Source organism: Dicentrarchus labrax, unplaced genomic scaffold (assembly GCF_905237075.1).
Source record: "Dicentrarchus labrax unplaced genomic scaffold, dlabrax2021, whole genome shotgun sequence".
Lineage (NCBI taxonomy): Eukaryota > Metazoa > Chordata > Actinopteri > Moronidae > Dicentrarchus > Dicentrarchus labrax.
The window spans coordinates 280954-307086 of NW_026136715.1; the positions used below are offsets into that span (position 1 = coordinate 280954).

Below are 26133 nucleotides of genomic sequence, written 5' to 3' on the forward strand. Positions count from 1 at the left end.
AGGAGGACCTTAAGGGGTTTCAGCTGCTGTTAGTGCTGTACTAGTTCACGTTGTCCAGCCTGGTCTGAAGACTTTGAGTGTTGAGGCCCTGACTGATCCACATTGGGCTCACATCAAACAATCAATATCTGATCAGTATCTGTGTAGAATTTTCCTGCATTCTGGGAGTGTGAAGGTGTGAGACAAACTCAACAAGCTAGTTAGGAAGGCCAGTTCAGTGATTGGAGGAGTGTCCTGAAGACCTGAACCCTTGAGATCTTCCACAGAGTGGCAGGAGATCATTCCTGTCTGCCGAACCATCCTCACTATGTTGCTGAGGTTGTACTGGACTCACTTTGATATTTGATATTGGATATTGATTTTTAATATTTCATTTTAGATATAGATTTTATATCAGTTGGTCCATTTGTGTTCTGCTGCTGTGACATGAGAGTTTCCCCCCCCAGGGATAAATAAAGTACCTGTCTACCTTGTAGGAGCTAATGAATCTTCTTCCTCTAACCTCCACACAGCTGACCAATCAGTGAGTGAGGAGTGTTTGATGTCAGATCTTTGTATGAGGAGGTCGTTGGAGGTTTCAGACTGTTTGAATCAGATTCAGGTTCTGGAACCTCTGAACTGAAACCTGATGTTCATGTTTGTGTCGCTCCACTGAAGCATCTCTCTGATGATGATGATGATGATGATGACAGTCATAACGAGGTCTGCTTTTAGGAGCTCGTCAATGTGGAGTCCTTCATTAATCTGCACACACACACACAGTGTTAATGTGATTATTATTCAGTTTATTGAAGCTCCGACACACAATCAGCTCAGGCTGTTACACAACACTAATCCTCCTTGTGTGTGTGTGTGTGTGTGTGTGTGTGTGTGTGTGTGTGTGTGTCCCAGTGTTTCCAGTTTGACTAGTGGTGTGCATGTGTTTAATTTGACCCTAGGCTCTGACTGAATGGTCAGGACTGAAGGGGGTCTGTGTAGTCTGGTTTAGATGAACTCTGGTGGTTTGTTAAGGTTCCTATTAAAGCTGTCACTCAAACTGTGGGTTGGACTAAATACTTGAACAGGAGGGTCTCTGACCAACCACATGGTTTCATTTTATAGATTTATATGAATATATGATAGATTAATTAAATGATAAAAACTCGATTCACTCAGTGTCCAGTTAATTAATGTAGATATATGTAATATATAGATATATGTACTTATATGATCAGGTTGTGTTCCACCCATTAATGTCAATGAGGGAAGAATAACTCTCTGTATGGTGGTTAATTACTGTTCCTAATAAACTGGATACTGACTGTACATGCAAGTCATCTTGTAATCATAGCAAAGCATGAGTGAAATATATATAAATATCTATATAAATATATATATAGGGTTATTGATCTGTTGTTCAGATTCCTCAGGTGAGCTACGCATCCACAGCTCCGGAGCTCAGCGATAACAACCGGTATGACTTCTTCTCTCGGGTGGTTCCTCCGGACTCATACCAGGCTCAGGCCATGTTGGACATTGTCAAGGCTCTGGGCTGGAACTACGTCTCTACGCTGGCGTCCGAGGGGAACTACGGAGAGAGTGGAGTCGACGCCTTCATGCAGATCTCCAGAGAGGCTGGTATGTTAGGTTCCCACTTTAGTCTGTAAATAAAAAAATTTAAAAAATGAAATAAAAAACATTTTTTTCTTATATCTTATTATTTTCTCAGAATTCCTTTCTTGTCATATCCTTCTGAACCAGAAGAAAAAAGGTTTTCATAGTTTGATAAAAAATGTGTTGATTTTTAAATAATTTAAGTAATTATGTATATAGTTGGAGTGGACATAAGATAAAAAACATCCTCATTAAGATAAAAAACATCCTCATTAAGAAAATCCCTTACTGCTGCAGCCATTTGAAAATACAAAAATGCTCAGTTGGCCACGCCCCCCGTGTGACATCACTATAAAGCCCAGGATGTCCTCTTCACAGGACATCAGGGGTGCGTTTCATGTCACTTAATTGCGCATTTACTCACGAGACAGCAGCTTCATTGATTTTTAAATCTCCGACACACTGACAGGATCTAATATTAATTATGTTTTTTGTTGTGTTTCTTTTACTTTACACCTCCAGAAGTTCCCACACATTCCAGGTTCATACAGGGAAATTGTTCAGAGTTAAACAGCCATCTTCCTGATGAATCATCTGAGAGTTTCTGTCAACTTTAAAACTATTTTTAAGTTTTGCTACTTAATGATATTTGCTGCAGTGACATTACTGCGTACATGGAGACATTTAAAATGACTGAAAGCTTCCTCTCTCATTATTTTAGTACATGAAGAAAACACTCATCATTAATACAACACAGAATATATAAAGAAATCATCTGTAACATGCTGTTCAACAGACACAGGAATAATTTCTACTGCCAGAATGTATTATATTATTTGCTCATTATGTGCCACTGTATTTGTCTATATTGTGATTGTAAACGTATTATTGAAAAACACAGAATATGATTGTGGTGTCCTTTTGAACAATGGAAAATATTTATTAGGCTCAATGTTTTAGGGAAAATTTAAATGGTGTAACTGACAAACCTGACTGAGGAATTATCAGGAAATTACAATAAATTATATAAAACGATTTCTTGCTGACAGACAGACTCTCTACTGTCTCTGATTGTTATATGATCATATTAAATGGCGCAACTGCAGCGTCAAATCAATAACTGATATTCAATAAAGGGGTGCATCGGTTGGTAAAAGACTTCTGTGAAGGCTGCTCTTGTGTATCCTTGCTCCTCAGAGATCACTCCTTGATCCTTGGTGCAGAAATAAGTGCTTTGGGACAGCCTGCAAAATGGCGGACCAGAACAACTTCCGGTTCAAGCATGGAGCGAGGAAATGTCAAATAAGAGACTTGGCATGTACCCCAGGACTCAATGACACAGCATGCATGGTGTTATGTTTCCCATAGAGGACATTAATGTTCAGATTATTGTAGACCAGCAAAGGAAAATCTGTCTGATGGAGCTATATCAGCGAGTTGTTTTGGTGGTTTGAGCAACAGGAATGTTTTTGAGTTTCTGATTGGATGAAGGTCTGCAGGTATGGTAAATGGTAAATGGACCTGTACTTGTATAGCGCCTTTCTAGTCTTCCAACCACTCAAAGCGCTTTTACACTACGTGCCACATTCACCCTTTCACACACATTCACTCAGTGATGGCAAAGTCCATCAAACAGAAACTAACTCATTCATACACCGATGCTGTGCATTGGGAGCAATTTGAGGTTCAGTATCTTGCTCAAGGATACTTCGACATGTGGCAGGAGGAGCCGGGGATCGAACTAACAACCTTCCGATTAGGGGACGACCCGCTCTGCCTCTGAGCCACAGCCGTGATTATACCACTGCTGAACCTTCTGCTTTGTTCATCGAAAAATGAACTGAACTGTCATTTTATAATTTAAATCATTTGAAGAAACAGCTGCAGCTGAAAAGTTGATCACCCATTAAATAGTAAATGGACTGTACTTATATAGCGCCTTTCTAGTCTTCTGACTACTCAAAGCACTTTTACACTAGATCCCACACTCACCATTCACGCACATTCATACACTGATGAGAGTGGCTTCCATGCAAGGTGCAGCTGCTCATCAGAAATTAAGAGCATTTCCAGACATTCATCCACCGATGCACAGCTATATATATACATATATATATATATATATATATACTGTTATATATAATTTATTGCATATATAATTTATCACTAATATTAAAGGTGCATCCAAATGTGGCATAAACAGAAAGAGGTCATTAATGGAGAAGACTGTGTCTCTGAGGGTACCTGTCTCTCTCTTTGTCTCACAGTCAACCTGTCTTTGTACCTGTCTGTCTGTCAGGTGGGGTGTGCATCGCTCAGTCAGTGAAGATTCCTCGCGAGCCAACAGCTGGAGAGTTTGATAAGATAATCAAACGTCTGATGGAGACAAGTAATGCCAGAGGAGTGATCATCTTTGCCAACGAGGACGACATCAAGTAAAATCAGAAAACAACAACAAAACAACAAACTGACCTCAGATCAGCATTCATCATCACATTCAGTCCAAACCAGCAATCTCTCTGAATCCTCCCCTTTCTTCCTGGTAGGCGTGTCCTTGAGGCGGCAAAACGTGCTAATCTGACGGGTCACTTCCTGTTTGTGGGGTCCGACAGCTGGGGAGCAAAGAGTTCACCAATTGCAGAGCTGGAGGATGTCGCTGAGGGCGCCGTCACCATCCTACCTAAACGGGCTTCAATAGATGGTGAAAATAAAAATCATAACAACATGTCAGACTGCGAGAGACTAAACCTCTGTTTATGTTTGTGTTTATTTGTGCGTGTGTTGTACAGGCTTTGATCAGTACTTCATGTCTCGTTCTCTGGAGAACAACCGCAGGAACATCTGGTTCAATGAGTTCTGGGAGGACGACTTCAGGTGTAAACTGACCCGACCTGGAATCAAACTGGACCTTGACAAGAAGAAATGTACAGGTACACCCACATCTGAGGGGACGGGGCCCAGGGTGTGGTGGGCCGTATCATGAGATGCTGTGTGTATCACTGCAGGTGAAGAGAGGATCGGACGGGACTCGTCCTATGAGCAGGAAGGGAAGGTCCAGTTTGTGATCGATGCAGTTTATGCTGTGGCTTACGCTCTGCACAGCATGCATCAGGATCTGTGTCCCAGCAGCTCCGGAGTATGTGGCAAGATGGACCCTGTGGAGGGACGCTCGCTGCTCGGCTACATCAGAGCTGTCAACTTCAATGGTAAGAAAACACCAAAAATATAAATCCACATCAGAGACATCAACTTCAACCAAGGGTGTTTCCAGATCTTTTAGACTGGGGTGGCACAAGAAGGGACTGATGTAGAGGTGGCATGAAGTATTCAATTCAATTCAATTCAATTCAATTCAATTTTATTTGTATAGCGCCAATTCATAACAGAAGTTATCTCAGGACACTTTTCAAATAGAGCAGGTCTAGACCGAACTCTTTAACATTAATTACAGAGACCCAACAGTACCACCATGAGCAAGCACTTGGCGACAAGGGCAAGGAAAAACTGCCTGTTAAAAGGCAGGAACCTAGGACAGATCCTCCGGCTCTAGGTGGGTGGTCGTCTGTCTCGACCAGTTGGGGTGAGAGAGAGAGAGAGAGAGAGAGAGAGAGACAGAGGAGAGAGAGACAGACAGACAGACAGGTGCACAGCAACAACAGTATTGGCAATGGCAGTCAAGCAGGACCATGGCAGGAGGCTCCACCAGGATCCATGAGAACCTGCGAGACGAGAAAGCACAAGAACTCCGGGGAAGAAGTGGAGTTAGTAACATGCATTAAAGGGACATGAATGAGTGCAGAAAGAGAGAGGAAGAGAGTAGCTCAGTGCACCATGGGAAATCCCCCGATAGTCTAGGCCTATAGCAGCATAACTAAGGGATGGTTCAGGACTCACCTGATCCAGCCCTAACTATAAGCTTTATCAAAGAGGAATGTCTTAAGCCTACTCTTGAATGTGGTGAGGGTGTCTGCCTCCCGAACCACAACTGGAAGCTGGTTCCACAGGAGAGGAGCTTGGTAACTGAAGGCTCTGGCTCCTGTTCTACTTTTAGAGACTATAGGAACCACAAGTAGCCCAGCATTCAGAGAACGTAGTGTTCTAGTGGGGTAATAGGGTACTATGAGCTCTTTAAGATATGAAGGGGCCTGACCATGAAGAGCTATATACGTACCCCCACCGCCCGACTTAGGCCGTGGAGCCGTCCGGCTTAACCTACTCCCCCCCAGGGGATGCGGATTAGTGGAATTTGGTACCTCAGGCCCCAACTCTCTCTTTCACCGTGGTCACCAGAGAAACAGACTCCGCCTCTCTCCATGCTTGGTGGTAAATCTGTGTTGCTCCTCCCCTGTCAGAACGCATAACCTCATAGTTGACATCACCCACTCGCCGTGTGAGCACAAAGGGCCCTTGCCACTTGGCGAGTCATTTAGAACTGGAAGAAGGGAGTAATACAAGCACTTTATCTCCCGGTGCAAACTGTCCCAGTCTAGTTCCTCTGTTGTACAGGCACTGTTGATGCTCCAGGGCCCTGAGCAAATTCTCCCATGACAACTGTCCCAGTGTGTGGAGTTTTGCTGTCAGGTCCAGGACGTACTGAACTTAATTTTTATTTGGGCTCGGACCTTCCTCCCAGCTTTCTTTAACCAGGTCCAGAACCCCCCGTAGTGTCCTGCCAAACAGCAGTTCAAAGGGAGAAAATCCCATGGAGGCCTGGGGTACCTCGTGCACTGCAAACAACAGAGATCTGCCACCTATCCCAATTGCGGTCGCCATCGTGCACAAATCTACGGATCATGGACCTCAAGGTTTTGTTCAGACGCTCGACAAGGCTATCAGTCTGAGGGTGGACCTGATGCCCAATAATCCATGCAGTTCCCAGAGTGTGCGTTACCTAAACGAGGTGCCCTGGTCTGTTGTTTCTTTTGGGATCCCAACTCGAACATCTCCAGGAATGTTTTGGGATCCCAACTCGAACATCTCCAGGAATGTTTGGTAGTCATCCGCCGCTGTCATCCTGTGCATGGGGATGCCTTGCCCGGGCCAGCAAACCCTCAAGCAGCTGGTTCTGCTTCCCTGCCTGGTCCTGGAGTGCCTCCAGATGCCGCCTGGTCACAGCCGCCTGCTCGCTGTGCATTGCAGCAACCTGCCCCAGCATTTCTCCCAGCAGTGCCACCAGCAGTGGAGGCTGCTGCCGAGGCTGCTGCAGCCATCAGCCACACAAACTATTCACAGCTTAGCTCACTTCAAAAGTCCATGAAGGTTTCCTCCTCTTGTCTTTTCTGTTGTGTGTCAGCCTCGAGGTCCAGCACACTACTGCCTTAAGAGAGGTGAGTGTGATTACTCCATGAGTACCAGCTAAAGATAATCAACTCTACCTGGTGCTGCTCCCACAAGCCTTCCCCACACCTCTCTCTCTTGCAGCTGAGTGCAAACCACACCCACCTCCACACTATAAAACACATTTTAATTCAGATATCTTGAGGTCTAGGGATCCCACTGAAAAAAGCTGTGGCAGTTTTTCGTTTGCTAAAATTTTGCCTTATTTAGCCTCCTTGCCAAAATTTTACCATGACATTGTTGGTACCAATGAATGCGTTAGGTCATCTAGTTTCATATGGTACCAGTTCACTTTTCACTTTAACTTTAAAACGGAGCCTGGTACAGTCCCTGAAAGACAGTCGGAGTGGAAGAGGTAAGGATAATGGGGTGCCAATCAGATTTCAGGGATGGCCAGTGCCACCCCAGGTCCCTCCTCAGGAAACGCCCCTGACGTCTAAATCAGAGCAACTGGAACAGAGAATGGTGAGCATCTGGGGGCCAGAGTTAGTGCAGGACAAGGTGTGTCCGGAAGTGGAAAAAGGTATCTCATTCACTCACATTCACACACCGATGATGCACCATTGGGAGCAATCCTGGGTTCAGTATCTTGCTCAAGGACACTTTGACATGCAGCGGGAGGATCAAACCAACAACTTTCCAATTAGTGGAGGACCCGCTCTACCTCTGAGCCACAGCCGCCCTAAGGTCATCTGGGTGACTTGTTTAATGTGCTGGCGAGATCAAACAACTGTTAGACTTTGAGAAATCACATAGTTGTCGAGAGTTACTGTTACTTGATCAAACTGGTGTCTATGTGGAGCCAATGACCAGAATCCGTTTTTCACTGCAGACAAACAGACCTCTCAACTGATATATAGTGTCAGTAAATATTGATAATATCATTCTATTAACATCTTTGGTAGAACAAGTCATTTTCAATTCATTTGAATTTTATTTGTATAGTGCCAATTCATAACAAACGTTTGCTCAGGACACTTTTCAAAAGAGTGGGTCTAGACCGTACTCTAAAATTTCAGAATCCAGGAGGGAGGAAGAGGCTGAATTGAAGGCACTAGACTCTGTTGTAGTTATGACAGTAGCAAGGATAGATTCCCTTGAATTGAATTAGTAAATGGTTCGGTCAGAAGAGACAGAAGTTATCAGACTTATCTGATAACTGAGTCTTCATGTTGTTCAATTTAAAGAGCAAGGAGCAGCAGCTTCATCCTGTTAGACTTCAAATTCATATTTTATAAAGGCAAGAAGCTGCAGCAGCTGGAAGACTGAGAGGATTTAAACTGTAACAGCCAGAGCTGCACGCCACGAAACCTGTCTCTCTGACTGCCTATCTGTCTGTCTGTCTGTCTGACTGCCTGTATCTCTCTCTACATGAATCCTCTCAGTCATCTGAATATTTAATCAGTTCAGTAGAAGTGTGTTCTTATTTGGGGTGTTGGTGTATTTTAGGAATGTGGCCTTTAGTGAACCTGCTGTTTGGTGAAGAGACTGAAACCTGAACAGGGATTTCAGGACTGAGGCTAACCCACACCTGGTGGTCAGGTGATCCCTGACGGGCAGCTTTTTGGTTTTAGTCAGGATCTCAGTCAGGTTCTGGTTGTCATGCATAGAAACATAGCGTAGAAGGTATTTATTGGTAAAATGAATGAACTGAACACAGCATGAGAGGAATACCTGAAGACACTACTCAAGGCTGAATACTGTCAGTTAATGCTAAAAAGACACAAAAACTGAACATGGAAGATGGACATCATGGATGGAGGTCAGATGGACTCAGTGATGGAGGATGATGATGAGGATGATAGAGGATGATGATGGAAGATGATGATGATGATAGAGGATAATGGTGGTGTAGAAGGGAACCCTGATTGTTTTAGGCAGGCTGAAACCCAGTTTGTAATGTTCAAGATCTTTTACTGAAACGTGACAATGTTGTTGAGTTCCTGTTGACATTGTTGAATGCTTTCTAATTGGATGCTGCCACAGATATTGCTTAGTAACCGATTTACAGTTTTTAAGACCTGTTCTGTGTGTTGTGTGGTTCAGTTTGTGGTCTGCAGTTTCTTTACTCAGAGACATTCAGATAATAAGTTAAAAATAAGTTAATGCACTTTACATGTTTCCCCTAAGGACTTGGTGTGTGTGTGTGTGTGTGTGTGTGTGTGTGTGTGTGTTAATAATTAAAGTGAACAGCTGCTCTAACACTCTGTAAGAGGAAAAGGAGAAAGAACATCACGTGTTTCATTTTTTTATTCAAATTAGGACGGAGACAAAGGTGCACTAACGATGATGACAACGATGGGGGATGAATATAGTAATAAGTGCAATCATGGGAAATCCCCCGATAGTCTAGGCCTATAGCAGCATAACTAAGGGATGGTTCAGGACTCACCTGAGCCAGCCCTAACTTTCCCTAACTAAGCTTTATCAAAGAGGAACGTCTTAAGCCTACTCTTAAATGTGGAGAGGGTGTCTGCCTCCCAAACCAAAACTGGAAGCTGGTTCCACAGGAGAGGAGCTTGGCAGCTGAAGGCTCTGGCTCCTGTTCTACTTTTAGAGACTATAGGAACCACAAGGTCAGTTTAGTTCAGTTCAGTTCAGGTTTATTGTCATATGCATATTTAGTACAGGGTACCACAGCAATGAAATACAATGTGCCTTGGCACTCTCTCAGCACCAGTCAATCAATAAATAAATAACAATTATAAAGTAGCCCTGCATTCAGAGAACGCAATGTTCTAGTGGGGTAATAGGGTGCTATGAGCTCTTTAAGATATGAAGGGGCCTGACCATGAAGAGCTTTGTAGGCGAGTAGGAGGATTGTAAATTCTATTCTGAATTTCACAGGGAGCCAGTGCAGAGAAGCTAGTACAGGAGAGATGTGATCTCTTTTCCTAGTTCCTGCCAGAACTTGTGCTGCAGCGTTCTGAATTAATTGGAGCATCTTAATGGGCTTATTGGGGCGACCTGATAATAGGGAATTGCAGTAATCCAGCCTAGAAGTAACAAATGCATGGATTAGTTTTTCTGCATCCATCTGTGACAGGATGTGTCTAATTGTTGTAATATTACGTAAATGAAAAAAGGCAGTCCGGGAGGTTTACTTCATGTGGGAATTAAATGACATGTCCTGATCAAAGATAACTCCAAGATTCCTGACAGTGGTGCTAGAGGCCAAGGTAATACCATCTTGAGTAACTTTATCTTTAGATAGTGAGTCTCTGAGGTTTTTGGGGCCAAGTACAAGAATTTTGTTTTTTTCTGAGTTGAACATCAGAAAATTGCAGCTCATCCAGGATTTTATGTCCATAAGACATGTTTGTAATTTAGATAATTGATTAATTTCATTGGGCTTGATCGATAGATATAAATGTGTATAATCTGCATAGCAATGAAAGTTAATGGAGTGATTCCCAATAATGTTGCCTAAAGGAAGCATATATAACGTGAATAGAATTGGTCCAAGTACAGAACCTTGTGGAACTCCATGACTAACTTTTGTATTTATGGAAGATTCATCGTTAACGTGTACAAACTGAAAACAATCTGATAAGTATGACTTAAACCAGCTTAGTGCGGTTCCTTTAATGCCAATTAGATGCTCAAGTCTCTGTAAAAGAATATTATGGTCAATGGTGTCAAATGTGGCTCTAAGATCTAATAATACAAGTACAGAGACAAGTCCATTGTCAGAAGCAATCAAAAGGTCATTATTCATTTTAACCAGTGCTGTCTCTGTGCCGTGATGAACTCTAAATCCTGACTGAAAATCCTCAAATAAGCTGTAGCTATGTAGAAAGTCACACAACTGTTTGGCCACTATTTTCTCCAGAATCTTAGAGAGGAAGGGGAGGTTAGAAATCGGTCTATAGTTGGCCAAAGCCCTGGGTCAAGAGTGGGCTTTTTAAGAAGGGGTTTAATTACAGCTACTTTAAAGGACCGTGGTACATATCCTGACAATAAAGAAAGACTTTTTATGTCTGTCCTAGCTGCTAACATAGAGGCAGTTTTATGAGCTATACTGCAGTCAGCCATCAGGGGGAGATAGAGAAGGTCTGGATTCACTTTTAGAGAGCTGCATGTCGTCTTTATATATGTGGATGGTTCACTGTGAGCTGCTGAACAACGACAATGTAAAGGAAGCTTCCTTGTTTGTCTGTCTGTCTGTGTCCTACAGGAAGTGCAGGTACGAGTGTTTTGTTTAATGAGAACGGAGACGCTCCTGGTCGCTACGATATCTTCCAGTTCCAGATGACCAATCACAGCCATCCTGGTTACCGAGTCATTGGCCAGTGGACCAATAACCTGAGACTGAACGTAAGAAACTGATTGGACCGAACACAAACCACATGTGCTGAGTTTAGCTTCCTGTCTCACCCTCTCTCTCTCTGTGCCTGTCTGTCTCTCCACCTGTCTGTCTCTGTACCTGCCTCTCTCTTTCTGTTCCTGTCCGTCTCTGTACCTCTCTCTCTCTCTCTCTCTCTCTCTCTCTCTCTCTGTCCCTGTCTGTCTCTGTACCTGCCTGTCTGTCTCAGTACCTGTTTCTCTCTCTCTGTACCTGTCTGTCTCTGTACATGCCTGTCTGTCTCGGTACCTGTCTCTCTCTCTCTCTGTACCTGTCTGTCAGCTGGAGGAGATGCAGTGGTCTGGAGGAGATAAATTAGTTCCAGACTCTATCTGTAGTTTTCCGTGTCAACCAGGAGAGAGGAAGAAGATGGTGAAAGGAGTTCCCTGCTGCTGGCACTGTGAGGTAAACCCATTAACAATAATGACAACAACAACAACCACAACAGTCATTTTGATTGACTCCATGAACAGTGTATCCTGTAGGTTGCGTTGAGGGGACCTTTAGCCATTTTATATTGTAACTGTAAATTGTTGTAGCCAATAGTGCTGTGTGTTACCTCCCCCCCAGTCCAGCAGCTGTAGTAGATCCATTAGCTGACTGTGTCGGACTGCCAGTGAACAGCAGGTCAAGACCGGGACTGAATGCAGCATCTGATGCTGACGGAGGACAGTTTGACTGCAGGGAATAAAGGACTGAGGTGTTTATATTGCCAGTTTTGGCTTCTGCCACCCTGGGGCTAAATCAGCTAACTTAAGTTGCATGAACTAACTAGGTTACAGCATCCAACATGACTGTTAGCGACAGTTAGCTTCTTTTAGCAAGAAGTCCGTCTCGAAACAACATAAATCACCTTGGTACCGCTGTCAAACTGTCCTCTGTCTGTCTCTGAGGTTGTGTTCACTGGGAGGCTTCTGAGCCTGTTCGGTTGCAGTTAGCCAACGGCACCTACATTAGCAGCTAGCTAACGGCAGCTACATTAGCAACAGGTAAAATGTAAACTATTTTCTCCATAAAATATGATCTTACTTTATCCAAATCACTGATAATATTGTGTTTACAATATTTAATCTGGACTTTAAGGGACATTTTATTTATTTATCTTATAGCTGACGGTAGCGAGAGGACAAAGGTCAGACACATATCACTGTTTTAGCCCGACAACAAACTACTACTGTCTGACCTGTCTCTCTCTGACCTGTCTGCAGCTCTGTGATGGCTATCAGTACCAGGTGGATGAGTTTACCTGTGAGACCTGTCCGTCGGACATGCGTCCCGTCCCTAACAGAACAGCCTGTCGCCCGACTCCTATCATCAAACTGGAGTGGAACTCCCCCTTTGCCCTTGTCCCCGCCTCCCTCGCCATGCTTGGTATCCTAGCAACCAGTGCCGTGGTTATCACCTTCATCCGCTTTAACGACACGCCAATCGTCAGGGCGTCAGGGAGGGAGCTCAGTTACGTACTACTTACAGGTGAGTAATATTACTGACAGGTACTACTGACAGGTAAATACTGACACGTACTACTGACAGGTAAATACTTACAGGTACGACTGACAGGTACGACTGACAGGTAATACTGACAAGTAAATACTGATAGGTACGACGGACAAGTAAATACTGATACTACTGACAGGTAAACACCAACAGGTACTACTGACAGGTAAACACTGACAGGTACTACTGACAAGTAAATACTGATAGGTACTATTGACAGGTTAATACTGATAGGTACTACTGACAGGTAAATAATGATAGGTACTACAGACAGGTAGTCAGGTACGCCTACTCTTAAATGTGGAGAGGGTGTCTGCCTCCCTAACCACAACTGGAAGCTGGTTCCACAGGAGAGGAGCTTGGTAACTAAGAGCAGAGTCTCTCCTCTTCTGGTAGCCAGTTCTGTCTGTGGCGACCCTTTTCTATGGCCAGGCTGTGCTCACTCAGTCTGTACATTGTCAACATTTTTCTTAATTTAGGACATTTTATTGTGCTCAGGTAATTTGCCAGTTTGAATTCTCTTTTTAGGGTCAGATAACATTGTAATTTACTTTGTGTTTTGGTCGTTTCTTTCCAGTATTCAATATATTTTTCTTTTTGCTTGTTGATAATTTGGTTTGGTCTGATTGAGTTGGTGTTGCTGTCCTGAGGCTGTTGGGGACATGTTACTGCAGAGAGCCTCAGGACCAGCTGGCTGAGGGGACTCTTCTCTTAACTGATTTTAAGTGATTGTAAAATTTAATTGATCTTTTCTGTATTTTTAGTAGGAGGGGGTATTGGACGAGCTCTGCTCTGCATAGATTATTTGGTGTTTTTCTCTGCACCTGCAGGATGCTCTTGTAGAACTCGGTGTGGAAAGATTCTATGATTGTTTTGTCCCATTTGTCAAATGTATTATTTAGTTTTGGTCCCCAAATTTTGCTGCCATATAGAATTATTGGTTCTAGTACAAATTGGAAAATTTTAAGCCAGATTTCGATTGGAATATAGATTTTAATGTTTCTCTTTATTGCATAGAAAGCTCTCCTTGCTTTGTCCCTCAGATCTTTCACAGCCATGTTGAGGTTTCCTGTGTATGTAATGTTGAGGCCAAGGTAAGTGTAGTTTTTTGTATGTTGTAAATAGAAATTGTGTGCAACCTGATTTCTGTATTATTTCTGAAAGATCATTATCTTAGTCTTTGCTGTGTTTACTGTCAGGGCCCAGGTCTGACAAAATCTCTGCAGGAGATTAAGGTGCTGCTGCAAACCTTCTTTAGTAGTTGAGAGCAACACTAAGTCATCTGCATATAGCAGACCTCTGACCTCTGTGTCGTTCAAGGTAAGGCCAGGTGCCGTGGAACGCTCTAGTTGGTTCACTAATTCATTGATATATAGATTGAAGAGAACTGGACTGAGATTGCATCCCTGCCTCACTCCCCGGCCCTGGGAGAAGACGATGTTTGTTTGTTTCCAATCTTTACAGCACATTCACTTTTTGTATACATGTTCTTAATCAGATCATATGTTTTTCCTCCAATGCCACTTTCAAGTAGCCTATAGAAAAGGCCCTCGTGCCAGATGGAATCAAAGGCTTTCTTCAATTCAATTCAATTCAATTCAATCAAAATTATGTATTTGTATAGCGCCAATTCATAACTTGAAGTCAACGAAACATGTATATACCTTTCTTTTCTTAATTTTTAATTCTTGATCAATTAAAGTCTGGGGGGCAAATATATGGTCCGTTGTGCGGCAATTTGGCAAGAAGCCAATTTGGCATTTATGCACAATATTGTGGTCATCAAGAAAGTTGACAAGTCGTTTATTAATGATGTTGCAGAATATTTTTCCCAGGTTACTGGAGACACATATTCCTCTGTAGTTATTTGGATCATATTTATTTACGGATTTCTGAATTGGGGTTATTAAACCTTTGTTCCAGATGTCTGGAAAAGCTCCAGTTGACAGAATAGTATTGAATAGTATTTGATCCTTTGGTTGAGGATTCCATCAATACCACAAGCCTTTTTTCCTTTCTATATTCAGGGAATGGATGACTTCTGTTAATTCTTGTTCTGTGACTGGGTAATCTAGAGGGTTTTGGTTGTTTTTTATCACCGCCTTTTATCACAGAGTTTTCCATTTCGTGAATATCTTGTACTGATCATCATTTTTTGTAATAATACTATATAATTCACTAAAGTGATTAATCAAAGTATTTCCATCTTGGATCGCCAATTCATCCTGCTGGGTTTTGTTTAGGTTGTTCAATTTCTCTCAGAACTGGTTCTGGGAGAAATGGTTCTCTCTCCCCCCTCTCTCTGTCTGTCTCTCTCTCTCTTTCTCTCTCTCCCACCCACCTAGAGCCGAAGTGTCTGTCCTAGGTCTCTGCTTCTTAAAAGGAAGTTTTTCCTTGCCGCTGTCTCCAAGTGCTTGCTCATGGTGGGAACTGTTGGGTCTCTGTAAATAATGTTATAAGGAGTTCGGTCTAGACCTACTCTATTTGAAAAGTGAGTATCCTGAGATCATTTCTGTTATGAATCAGTGCTATACAAATAAAACTGAGTTGGAGAAACAACCAGACTGAATCCAAAACAAGAAACATATTTCATCATGTCATCATTTGAAAGATGTCACACAGAGATTCAATTCAATTCAATTCAATTTTATTTGTATAGCGCCAATTCATAACAGAAGTTATCTCAGGACACTTTTCAAATAGAGCAGGTCTAGACCGAACTCTTTAAAACATTAATTACAGAGACCCAACAGTACCACCATGAGCAAGCACTTGGCGACAAGGGCAAGGAAAAACTGCCTGTTAAAAGGCAGAAACCTAGGACAGATCCTCCGGCTCTAGGTGGGTGGTCGTCTGTCTCGACTCGAGATTCAAATGACATCATCAGCAGTGAGGATGACATCACCTGTCTCTCTATCTGCAGGTATCTTTCTGATCTACCTGATCACTTTCCTGATGATCGCAGAGCCAGGTGTGGTGGCTTGTGCGTTCCGGCGCCTCCTGCTGGGCCTCGGTATGGCCATCACCTACTCTGCCATGTTAACCAAAACCAACCGCATCTATCGCATCTTCGAACAAGGCAAGAGGTCGGTGACCCCACCGAAGTTCATCAGCCCTACCTCACAGCTCATCATCACCTTCATTCTCATCTCTGTCCAGGTGAGAACACGGTGTCAGACCACTTCCTGTTTCCTGTTTCCTTTTCAACAGATTGTCACATGACTCAGGTTCGTGTGTGTGTGTGTGTGTGTGTGTGTGTGTGTGTGTGTGTGGGTGGGTTAGGTCCTTGGTGTGTTTGTGTGGTTCGCCGTCGTCCCTCCTCACACCATCATCGACTATGAAGAGCTTCGCCCCCCGAATCCTGAACTGGCCCGAGGCATCCTTAAGTGTGACATGTCTGACCTGTCAATCATCTGTTGCCTCAGCTACAGCATTGTACTCATGGTAACATATTGATCTAGCATTGATCCTTCATTGTTCTGTTATTGATTTGTTATTGATCAGCTCTTATAAATACTGGTTTCAGACTAAGCAGGTGAACTTACCTTCTGATGTCACATTGATCTTTGACAGGAAATAAGTATTATTTAAGTTTTGTAAAAGGCTGTACTGTTTCTGTTGCTAGGTAACCTGAGTTACTAGCTGGTATGTAAGCTGCATTGTTTCTTGTTACTAGGTAACATGTACAGTGTACGCAGTGAAGAGTCGTGGTGTTCCAGAGACGTTTAATGAAGCAAAGCCAATCGGTTTCACCATGTACACCACCTGCATCATCTGGCTCGCCTTCGTACCGATCTTCTTTGGTACTGCCCAGTCCACTGAGAAGGTAAGAACCAGGACAAACAAGGACAAGAAGGACATGGTAAATCCTTAAGTGGTATGGTATATAACCATCCACATACAAAGATATACAGAGTCTGTGCAGTAGTGATCGGGGTCTGCGCCACAGTATCAAGGTCCCACCCATACAGCCGGCTGACTCAGTGGCGAGCAGGGCTCAGCTGTCAATCATGATGTGAAACCCCCCTTTTTATATTTTCGAATATCAAATTAAACCAAACTGGTGATAAAAATGAACAAACATCAGCGTGATAAAAATCACCTAAAAGGTCTTTACTGCAGTCAGCCACCAGGGGGAGATAGAGAGGGTCTGGATTCATATTGTCCAACTTTATGTATGTCAATTGTCATGACGAATAAAGGGAAAGACACCAGAAATGTACTCATTAAGATGTGTTGTGTGTTTTGTAAATACCTAATCAGTGATGGGAAATAACAATGTACATATTAGTCACATAGTCACTTGAGTATTTTTTTTCAGGGCTTTTTTTTACACAACTATCTGTACTTTCTACTCCTTACATTTTCAAAACAGGCTTGTTACTGTGATTTTAATGCATTTGAGAGTAATTATTGATTATTATTATCATTATTTCATTATTGCACACCTTCAAAACATCAAGACTGGTACATATCATGCATGTGACAAGTCGAAACAGACCAGAGAGGGAGTGTCTGTTTGAGGTTTCAGTTAGTTTTGCACAGAAACAGCCAATAGAATTGTCCTTCAGAGAAACCAAGAGAGTACTTTCACTTTTATATATTTCAGATCCTGTACTTTTACACTTTACTCGAGTAAAGAATCAGTAATTCTACTTTTACCAGGGTAGTATTTACACAAGTATCTGTACTTTAGTAAAGCATGTGTGTACTTTTTTCTCTTCTGTACCTGATCATGCTCAAATAAAAGGAAAGTTGGAAGTTCATTCCATCAGGTAACTCTGTACAGAAAGGTTAGGGTTTGGGAGTGGGGAAAAGGTATTTTTCAACTTTTCCTCTTTGCATCTTCTTTGTCGGTGTGTTTCTGGTCTGGTTGTCACTACTCCTGGCGACCTGATGAAGCTGCGAGAGTTCAGAACCAGATTTTATTGTGGTTGTATTTGGCAGACAGACAGGCAAAGGAGAGAGACAGTTTCTCTCAGTGGTCATCAGTCTGAACGAAGGCTGAAAGATGCATTTAATAATTAATGTGGACGTTCTGTCAGCTGAAATCTACTAATTGGTCTGCATTGTTGAGTTTGTTCAGAGCGACGTGCCACATTCACAACTACAGAATAAACAGGATGGAGTTTTATTTCCTCTGAGGAGGAAAGAATAAACAGAAATCAGATGCAAGCTGAGAGAGAGTGAAACCAAAGCTGCTTTTAGTATTTGTGGTTCAGTGTGAGTTCAGGGAGGGACGAGTCTTTAATGCAGCCCAGAGATAAACCACTGCAGAATTACACACAAAGTGGAACAGCTGGATTAAACAGATTATAAACCAACACAGGACATAATTACAGAATAATAACTTTGTTCAAACCAAAGTTCCAAAAAGCTTCAATAAACAGATAAAGAGACAATCAAAGCCAGAAATAACATGAAAGCAAACAGCAGCGTCAGACAGAAAGCAGATTAATCTGAAAGGAAAACAAAAGACATTTAACAGAAGATACAAAGCTGATCATCTTCACACGTTTATGTCGTTTCTCCTCTTGGTAACCAAGATGGAAGATACACAAGATACAAAGCTGATAATCTTCACACGTTTATGTCGTTTCTCCTCTTGGAAACCAAGATGTTTTTTTAATTCATAACACAAGTTATCTTCTTTAACAAACGAAACCTCAGCCACGAACTTCCCAAATAAATTAAATGCCCGACCAGAGAGGAGAACACACCCTTGAGCAAGGCAACCTGACCCCAAGAAACTGCTTATGGGTGCTGCTAACATGGCGAACCCATCACTCCACCATCTCTCTCCCTGTTGCATGTCCACAAGTGCATGAAGTGTGTATTTCAGCCTGTGTGTGTGTAAGAATAAAAAAAGAATGAAAAGAAGAATTTCCCCAATAGGGGATTAATAAAGTATATATCTTATCTCATCTTATATCTGATCCACCTGATTCCTTCATACAGGCGGAAATTAAAGCTCTGTAAGCCTGTTTTGAGGACATCAAAACAGTGGACCAGTGAAGCTGCGGAGGATCTTTAGCCGTGTTTGGACTAGGATGTTTTCAGGACTGCTACCAACAGTCTGGATGAGTACACAGAGGCTGTGACGTCATATATCAGCTTCTGTGAGGACTGCTATATACCATCATGCACCAGGGTGAGATATAACAATGACAAACCTGGTTCACAGCCAAACTCAGACAGTTACGGTTGCAGAGCGTTAAGGAGTGGGGACAGGGACAAGTTTAAGGAGTCAAAGTACAAGTTTAGCTAGGCAGTGAGAGAAGCTAAACGACAGTACTCTGAGAAACTTCAACACCAGTTCTCAGCCAATGACTCTGGTTCTGTCTGGAAGGGGCCCAGACAGATAATTCAATTCAATTCAGTAACCAAGTACAAACCTAAAACCCCCCACTCCATCAAGACTTGCGCCTAGTAAACGAGCTGAATGAGTTCTACTGTCACTTCGACAGACAAAGGAGCAGTCCTGACACCATCCCCCACGACATCCCTCACCAGCCCCACCTCACCAGTCTCCCCCCCAGCTCAGCAGGAGCCGGGGCCACTTCACAACTCCAAACCTCTGTGAATCCTCCCTCCTCCACCACAGAGACGACTCTCTGCCTCCAGGAGAGGGATGTCAACAGGCTCTTTAAGAGGCAGAACCCCCGCAAAGCAGCTGGACCAGACTGTGTCTCTCCATCTGCCCTGAAGCACTGTGCTGACCAGCTGTCTCCGGTGTTCACTGACATCTTCAACACCTCACTGGAGACATGTCATGTGCCAGCCTGCTTCAAAGCCTATCTGACAGGAAACAGCAGGTGAAGCTTCGGAAAAATGTTTCTGTCTCTCAGACCATCAGCACCGGATCCCCCCAAGGCTTCGTTCTTTCTCCTCTGCTCTTCTCCCTGTACACCAACAGCTGCACCTCCAGTCACCAGTCTGTCAGGCTCCTGAAGTTTGCAGATGACACCTCCCTCATTGGGCTCATCTCTGGTGGAGATCTTCTGTGCTGTGGTGTGCTGGGGAGGAGGCATCGGGACTTATGGTGCCAGCTCGGTGGTGGGGATGGAGCTGGACTGTGTGGAAGCTGAGACTGAGAAGAGGATGAGAGGGAAGCTGAAAGCCGTCATAGACAACCCCTGTCATCCTCTCTACACTGAGCTGAGGCAGCTCAGGAGCTTTCAGCCACAGAATGATCCAGCCCAGAGCCTTAAAGCGATTTAGAGGCTCGTTTGTAACATTGTTAACCATCAGACTCCACAACCACAGCACCCAGTACCTCCACCCCCAAAACCACAGCACCCAGTACCTACAACCTCCACAACCACAGCACCCAGCACCTCCACAACCGCAGCACCCAGTACCTCCAACCCCCGCTGACTAAGACTGGTTAAACTTCAACCTACGATGCACAAACTTTTTGCACAACTATTTATATTTAAGTTGCACATGTACAGTTCAAACACAGCATTTTTACTTGCATATTGCATATCATGTATATACTTTTCATTTATAGTCTTATATTTTCTATTATATTTTATAATATTCTTATTGCACCTCAACTTCTGTACTCTTTGCACTTCTGTACTCTTTGCACTTCATTCCCCTCTGCTGCTGTGTCTATTTTTTTTTTCCTACAGGGGATCAATAAAGATACATCTTATCCTGTCAAGTATTAGGAAGGAAGAAAATGGTATCGGAACATAATTTATTTTATAAGCAGTCGGATAAAAAAATATTGATGATAAGAAAAATGCTGAATATCAGATCTGATCCCTACTGCGACCGTGGTTGATCTAAAAGAAAAGTATTGCTTGTTTGGAAGCTGCGTTCAAGAGAGAACAACAATAATTTACAATAATGTGTCTCTCTCTGTCTCTACAGATGTTCATCCAGACAGCCACTCTTACCGTCTCCATGTCTCTTAGTGCATTCGTCTCTCTCGGGATGCTCTACATGCCCAAAGTTTATGTCATCATTTTCCACCCAGAACAGAACGTCCAGAAGAGGAAGAGGAGCTTCAAGGTCTGAGGAACTCCACTGAGTCTCCTGATTGTTAGTGATTGATTGATAGTTGCTGTGTTGTCTGATAGTTGCTGTGGTGTTTGATAGTTGCTGTGATGTCTGATTGTTAGTGATTGATTGATAGTTGCTGTGTTGTCTGATTGTTGCTGTGTTGTTTGAAAGTTACTGTGTTGTTTGATAGTTGCTGTGTTGTCTGATGGTTGCTGTGTTGTCCTATTGTTGCTGTGTTGTTTGATAGTTGCTGTGTTGTCTCATGGTTACTGTGTTGTTTGATAGTTGCTGTGTTGTCTGATTGTTGCTGTGTTGTTTGATGGTCGCTGTGTTGTCTGGTGGTCGCTGTGTTGTCTTATTGTTGCTGTGTTGTATGATGGTTGCTGTGTTGTTTGATGGTTGCTGTGTTGTCTGATGGTTGCTGTGTTGTCTGATGATTGCTGTGTTGTTGGATTGTTGCTGTGTTGTCTGATGGTTGCTGTGTTGTCTGATGATTGCTGTCTTTCTGTGTTGCAGGCTGTTGCCCAGGCTGTGTCTCAGAAATCATTAAATGAGAAACAGAACGGAGAAACAAAGATTGAACCTGACAGATCGCAGTAACACAGTAACGCAGTAATACTACAATTTAAAGGTAATGAACCTATAGTATACACTGACATGCACAGTTCAACAAGTAAAACTGCAGTAATATCCACTTAATCAGTTTATTAAGTTCATCTTATGGATGGTAAATGGACCTGTACTTGTATAACGCCTTACTAGTCTTCCGACCACTCAAAGCAGTTTTACACTACGTGCCACATTTGCCCTTTCACACACATTCACTCAGTGATGGCACATTCACTCAGTGATGGCAAACTCCATTCATACACATTCGGACACATTCAGGGGTTCAGTATCTTACTCAAAGATACTTCAACACGTGGTGGGAGGAGCCGGGGCTCGAACCAACAGCCTTCCGATTAGTGTATGAACCGCTCTGCCTCTGAGCCTGTTAGACTGTCTGACTGCCCATCCTCCTCTTTGTGACTGAAATATTTTCCAAACCCTCTGGATGAACTGTAATAACTCATCTTGTCCTTTAGTGGTGTCATCAGGCCACACATTTTAATCTGTCCAATAGAAAGATGCGCTAAAGAAAGATACACTAATGAAACATACGCTAAAGATAGATACGCTAATGAAATATACACCAAAGAAAGATACGCTAAACAAAGATTCGCTAAGATACACTAATGAAAGATATGCTAAAGAAAGATATGTTAAACAACTCAGCAGTCACAGTTACCGTTTTCAATTTAGTGTGATGGCTGACACACAGGGGCAGAGTGTGTGCCCTTACATAGTCGCTGGGCGGAGCTAACAGGAGCAGGATGGAGATGATTCCTGACATCTGGAAGCTGCTGCAGATGTTTGTGGAGGAGCTGCTAAATATTTTAACTGCTTGTTGAAGTTTGATGTGGATGTGCAGCTGCTGTGTGCTCAGGAGCAAGGCAGCTGCAGGGGGACGGTTTGATTCCCTGAGGAATAACAGAACCTGAGAGGAGCTCACTGTTCATATTTCTTCCTCTTCTGTCCTCAGGTAACTGCCAACCATCCTGAAGATGACCCCTGTATGATGAGTCATGATGTCAGTTCCTATTGACTGCTGAAGAAGTGACAGCAATGAACTACCAAAATAAGATGGCTTTCTTTGAATAAGCCTTTGAGTTTTTGTTCCTCACAGCTAATACCTGTCTGTCTCCAGTCTGTCTCCTGTCTGTCTCCTATCTGTCTCCTCTCTGTCTCCAATCTGTCTCCAGTCTGTCTCCTGTCGGTCTCTAATCTGTCTTCTGTCTGTCTCCAATCTGTCTTCTGTCTGTCTCCAGTCAGTCTCCAGTCAGTCATCAGACCCCGTCCAACTTCAGACGTCAAAGAGGAAATGGTTTTCAAGTAAAATGTTTTAGGACTATAAATTATATTAATATATTCTGTAGAGACAATTGGCAATTGGCAAAAGAGACAATAATATTTTTATTATTTTTATTATTATCATTATTATACTTTCTTCCACAGAGAGGCAGAATGATCTTTATAAGCTTCTGTATGTAACTGTCATTAAACTGTAATTAATAGCGCTACCAGTGGACTTTTAGTAAACTATAGTCACCGTCCGGTTGCTCGCCCTCCATACACAGTCCATTGGTGCGAGCGAGCATCATTCTTACAAATCACCCCATCAGCTAACACCACGAAGCAACCAATGGCAGCTAAACAAGCTAACGTTATCCAGCTAAAAGCACAGTCAGACAATATGTTCCACAAGCTTTGCAGTAATGTTAGCTTTGACTTTGGACTTTGTGTTGGACTCTGTGTTGTCGTGTGTGTGGGTCGTTTGTAGATGTTAGCGGACTCCATTTATAAGCTAATGTTAGCTAGTGATGCACACAGTTGACACTGTAGGGAAGTGGAGAGAGAAGGCACTCGGGGACATTAAGGTCACATCCTTTGACTCCCATCTCTACATAGAAACACATAGATATCAGTCCACAGGCAGCAGAGGAACAAAGCCACGCTACAACCCATTAACATACATTAACATCTTATTCCAACGATGAATCCTCCATAAACACTAAAGTTAGTCATGGAGTTCCACAAGGTTCTGTATTTGGACCAATTCTATTCACTTCATATACGCTTCCTTTGTCAATATTATTAGGAATCACTCCATTATCACTGTTATGCAGATGATACCCAGTTATACCTGTCGATCAAGGCCGATGAAATTAATCAGTTATCTAAGTAAAAAACATGTCTTAACGACATAAAAACTTGGATGAGCTGCAATTTTCTGATGTTAAACTCAGAAAAAAAACTAAATTGGCCCCAAACACCTCAGAGACTCACTGTCTAAAGATATAGTTACTCTAGATGGTATTACCTTAACCTCTAGCACCACTGTCAGGAATCTTGGAGTTATCTTTGATCAGGACATATCCTTTAATTCCCACATAAAGCAAATCTCTAGGACTGCCTTCTTTCATTTACGTAATATTACAAAAATTAGACACATCCTATCACAGACAGATGCAGAAAAACTAATCCATGCATTTGTTACTTCAAGGCTGGATTACTGCAATTCCTTATTATCAGGCTGCCCCAATAAGTCCATTAAGACACTTCAGTTAATTCAGAACGCTGCAGCACAAGTACTGACAGGAACTAGAAAAAGAGATCATATCTCTCTTGTATTAGCCTTTCTGCATTGGCTCCCTGTAAAAATTAGAATAGAATTTAAACACTACAACCCGTTCACTCTCTGCTCACACACACTGATTCACACGCACTGATTCACACGCACTGATTCACACACACTGACACACACACACTGATTCACACACACTGACTCACACACACTGATTCACATACACTGACACACACACACTGATTCACACACAGACACTGACTAAAGGCCAGGACACACCAAACCGACGGCCGACCGTCGGCAGAAAAGCAGTCGGACTGATCAGTCGGCTCCCGTCTCCCCGAGTGGGTCAAAAAAGTGCCTCCGAACACACCAAACCGACGCCGACTGGAGCGTACGTTCTGCGTGTGCGCGAGGCGTAATATGTCCCCATAACAGCAGGCAGCGCTAATCTGTGTTGTCGCCCAAAAAAATTAAAACCGGAAATGACGGATAACTCTAGACCTATTAAACACAGAGCACGCTGTCGTCAGTCATTGTTTTCATCAGAGAGTGTTGATAGTAGTCAAGAAGGATCGTTATTGTCATTACTCGCTGAACGGAAAATACGATGGCTAACAATAACAAGATACTGGCGTTGGCGTAGTATGTTTACCATCGTCACTTCCGGTTTTCTCGTGATTCGCTAGTCAAGGGCTAGCACTCCACCAATCAGATTGGTCATTGAGGCCAATGGCTACTGGCTGATTCTACATGTCGAATCGGCCAAAATGAACACTGACGCTGACTGACGACGGGACGGGACACACCGAACCGACTCGAGTCACCGACCTCGCCCGACTGCCAATAATCGGGTTGGTGTGTCAATATTTATAATGATTGATCATATATAGACTCATTGATTGAGGTGTTGAAAATTTCTACTTTCACACTTTTCAATCATCTTGTGACCTCTCAGATCTATTGTGGGACCATTTGAGGGGTCGTGGACCTTGGGAACCAGAGTATGGATCAGAATTTTTTACTCAATAATAATGATGATCTTCAGGGTGTGTATGGGTGGTTTTAAAGGGTTAATTAGCTGATTGCAATACATGTTTATATATTTAATGACTTCAATATGTTTTAAAGTTTTTTCTAAACAGTCAAAATTAAGAGATTTTATAATAAATTATGAAGATTGATTTTGTATAATAAGTTAAAAGTTGAGGATGACAAAATGTAATAAATAAAAGATAATATTGTTTTCTGCCATTTAAGAACCCATAATGCCCTTTGGTTAATTTTTCCATTTGCATATTATAACCAACAACTAATCCATTGATTAATGGAATGATCGGGTGATGCTGCAGATGTGATTTAATGAATAAATATATAATTTATGGAAGTTGTTTTTTGTCTTTAAGGTTTTTCTTTTGTCAATCACAGACTTGTTCAGGTGTCCCCATTCATTCATCCACATATTGTATATATGTACTTTATATATTTGTGTATTCTTTATGTATTTATACTGTGCGTCGCTGTTTCTGCACTGACAATAAAAAGTAGTTGTTTCTGTTAAATTAATTTTACGTTTCTCTCAAACTCTCTTCAGACAGACATCATGGAACATACATACAACATACATTAACATATATTAACATACATTAACATCTCATTCATCAGCTTATTTGAGGTCAGTCAGAATTTAGAGTTATCACAGCACAGAGTCAGCGCTGGTTAAAGTTAATAACAACCTTTTAATTGCTTCCGACAATGGACTTGTCTCTGTACTTGTATTATTAGATCTTAGTGCTGCATTTGACACCATTGACCATAATATTCTTTTACAGAGACTTGACCATCTAATTGGCATTAAAGGAACCGCACTAAGCTGGTTTACGTCATACTTAGCAGATCATTCTCAGTTTGTACACTTTAATGATGAATCTTCCATAAATACTACAGTTAGTCATGGAGTTCCACAAGGTTCTGTAATTGGACCAATTCTTTTCACTTTATATATGCTTCCCTTAGGCAACATTATTAGGTCTGCTGACGTGCAACGGTAAGCATACTGAGTCATTTCTGGTTTACTTCCTGCTCCTGTGTACAGTGTTTGCTGCTGTAGCTCTGTCTAGTGAACGCTAAAAACAAACTAGTTTTACTCGTTACAGCGGTTATT

General features: G+C 42.5%; 1 protein-coding gene across 3 annotated transcripts in view; it reads left to right on the forward strand.

The window, feature by feature from the left end:
• Positions 1–25531, forward strand: part of grm6a (glutamate receptor, metabotropic 6a) — a 34682-nt gene extending 9151 nt beyond the window's left edge. Inside the window, exons 3-16 of one of the 3 annotated variants that reach the window (XM_051426684.1) lie at positions 1401–1617; positions 3893–4028; positions 4140–4294; positions 4383–4523; positions 4599–4799; positions 11108–11247; positions 11558–11680; positions 12484–12748; positions 15696–15931; positions 16055–16216; positions 16449–16598; positions 20654–20794; positions 21302–21416; positions 22368–25531. In XM_051426684.1, coding sequence (XP_051282644.1) covers positions 1401–1617; positions 3893–4028; positions 4140–4294; positions 4383–4523; positions 4599–4799; positions 11108–11247; positions 11558–11680; positions 12484–12748; positions 15696–15931; positions 16055–16216; positions 16449–16598; positions 20654–20794; positions 21302–21385 — 2151 coding nt within the window. In that variant the 3' untranslated portion in view covers positions 21386–21416; positions 22368–25531. Of the gene's footprint in view, positions 1–1400; positions 1618–3892; positions 4029–4139; positions 4295–4382; positions 4524–4598; positions 4800–11107; positions 11248–11557; positions 11681–12483; positions 12749–15695; positions 15932–16054; positions 16217–16448; positions 16599–18730; positions 20310–20653; positions 20795–21301; positions 21417–22367 lie in introns of those variants that run through there. The other 2 variants (XM_051426685.1, XM_051426686.1) reach the window with 2 other exon arrangements.
• The last annotated feature ends 602 nt before the right edge of the window (positions 25532–26133 follow it).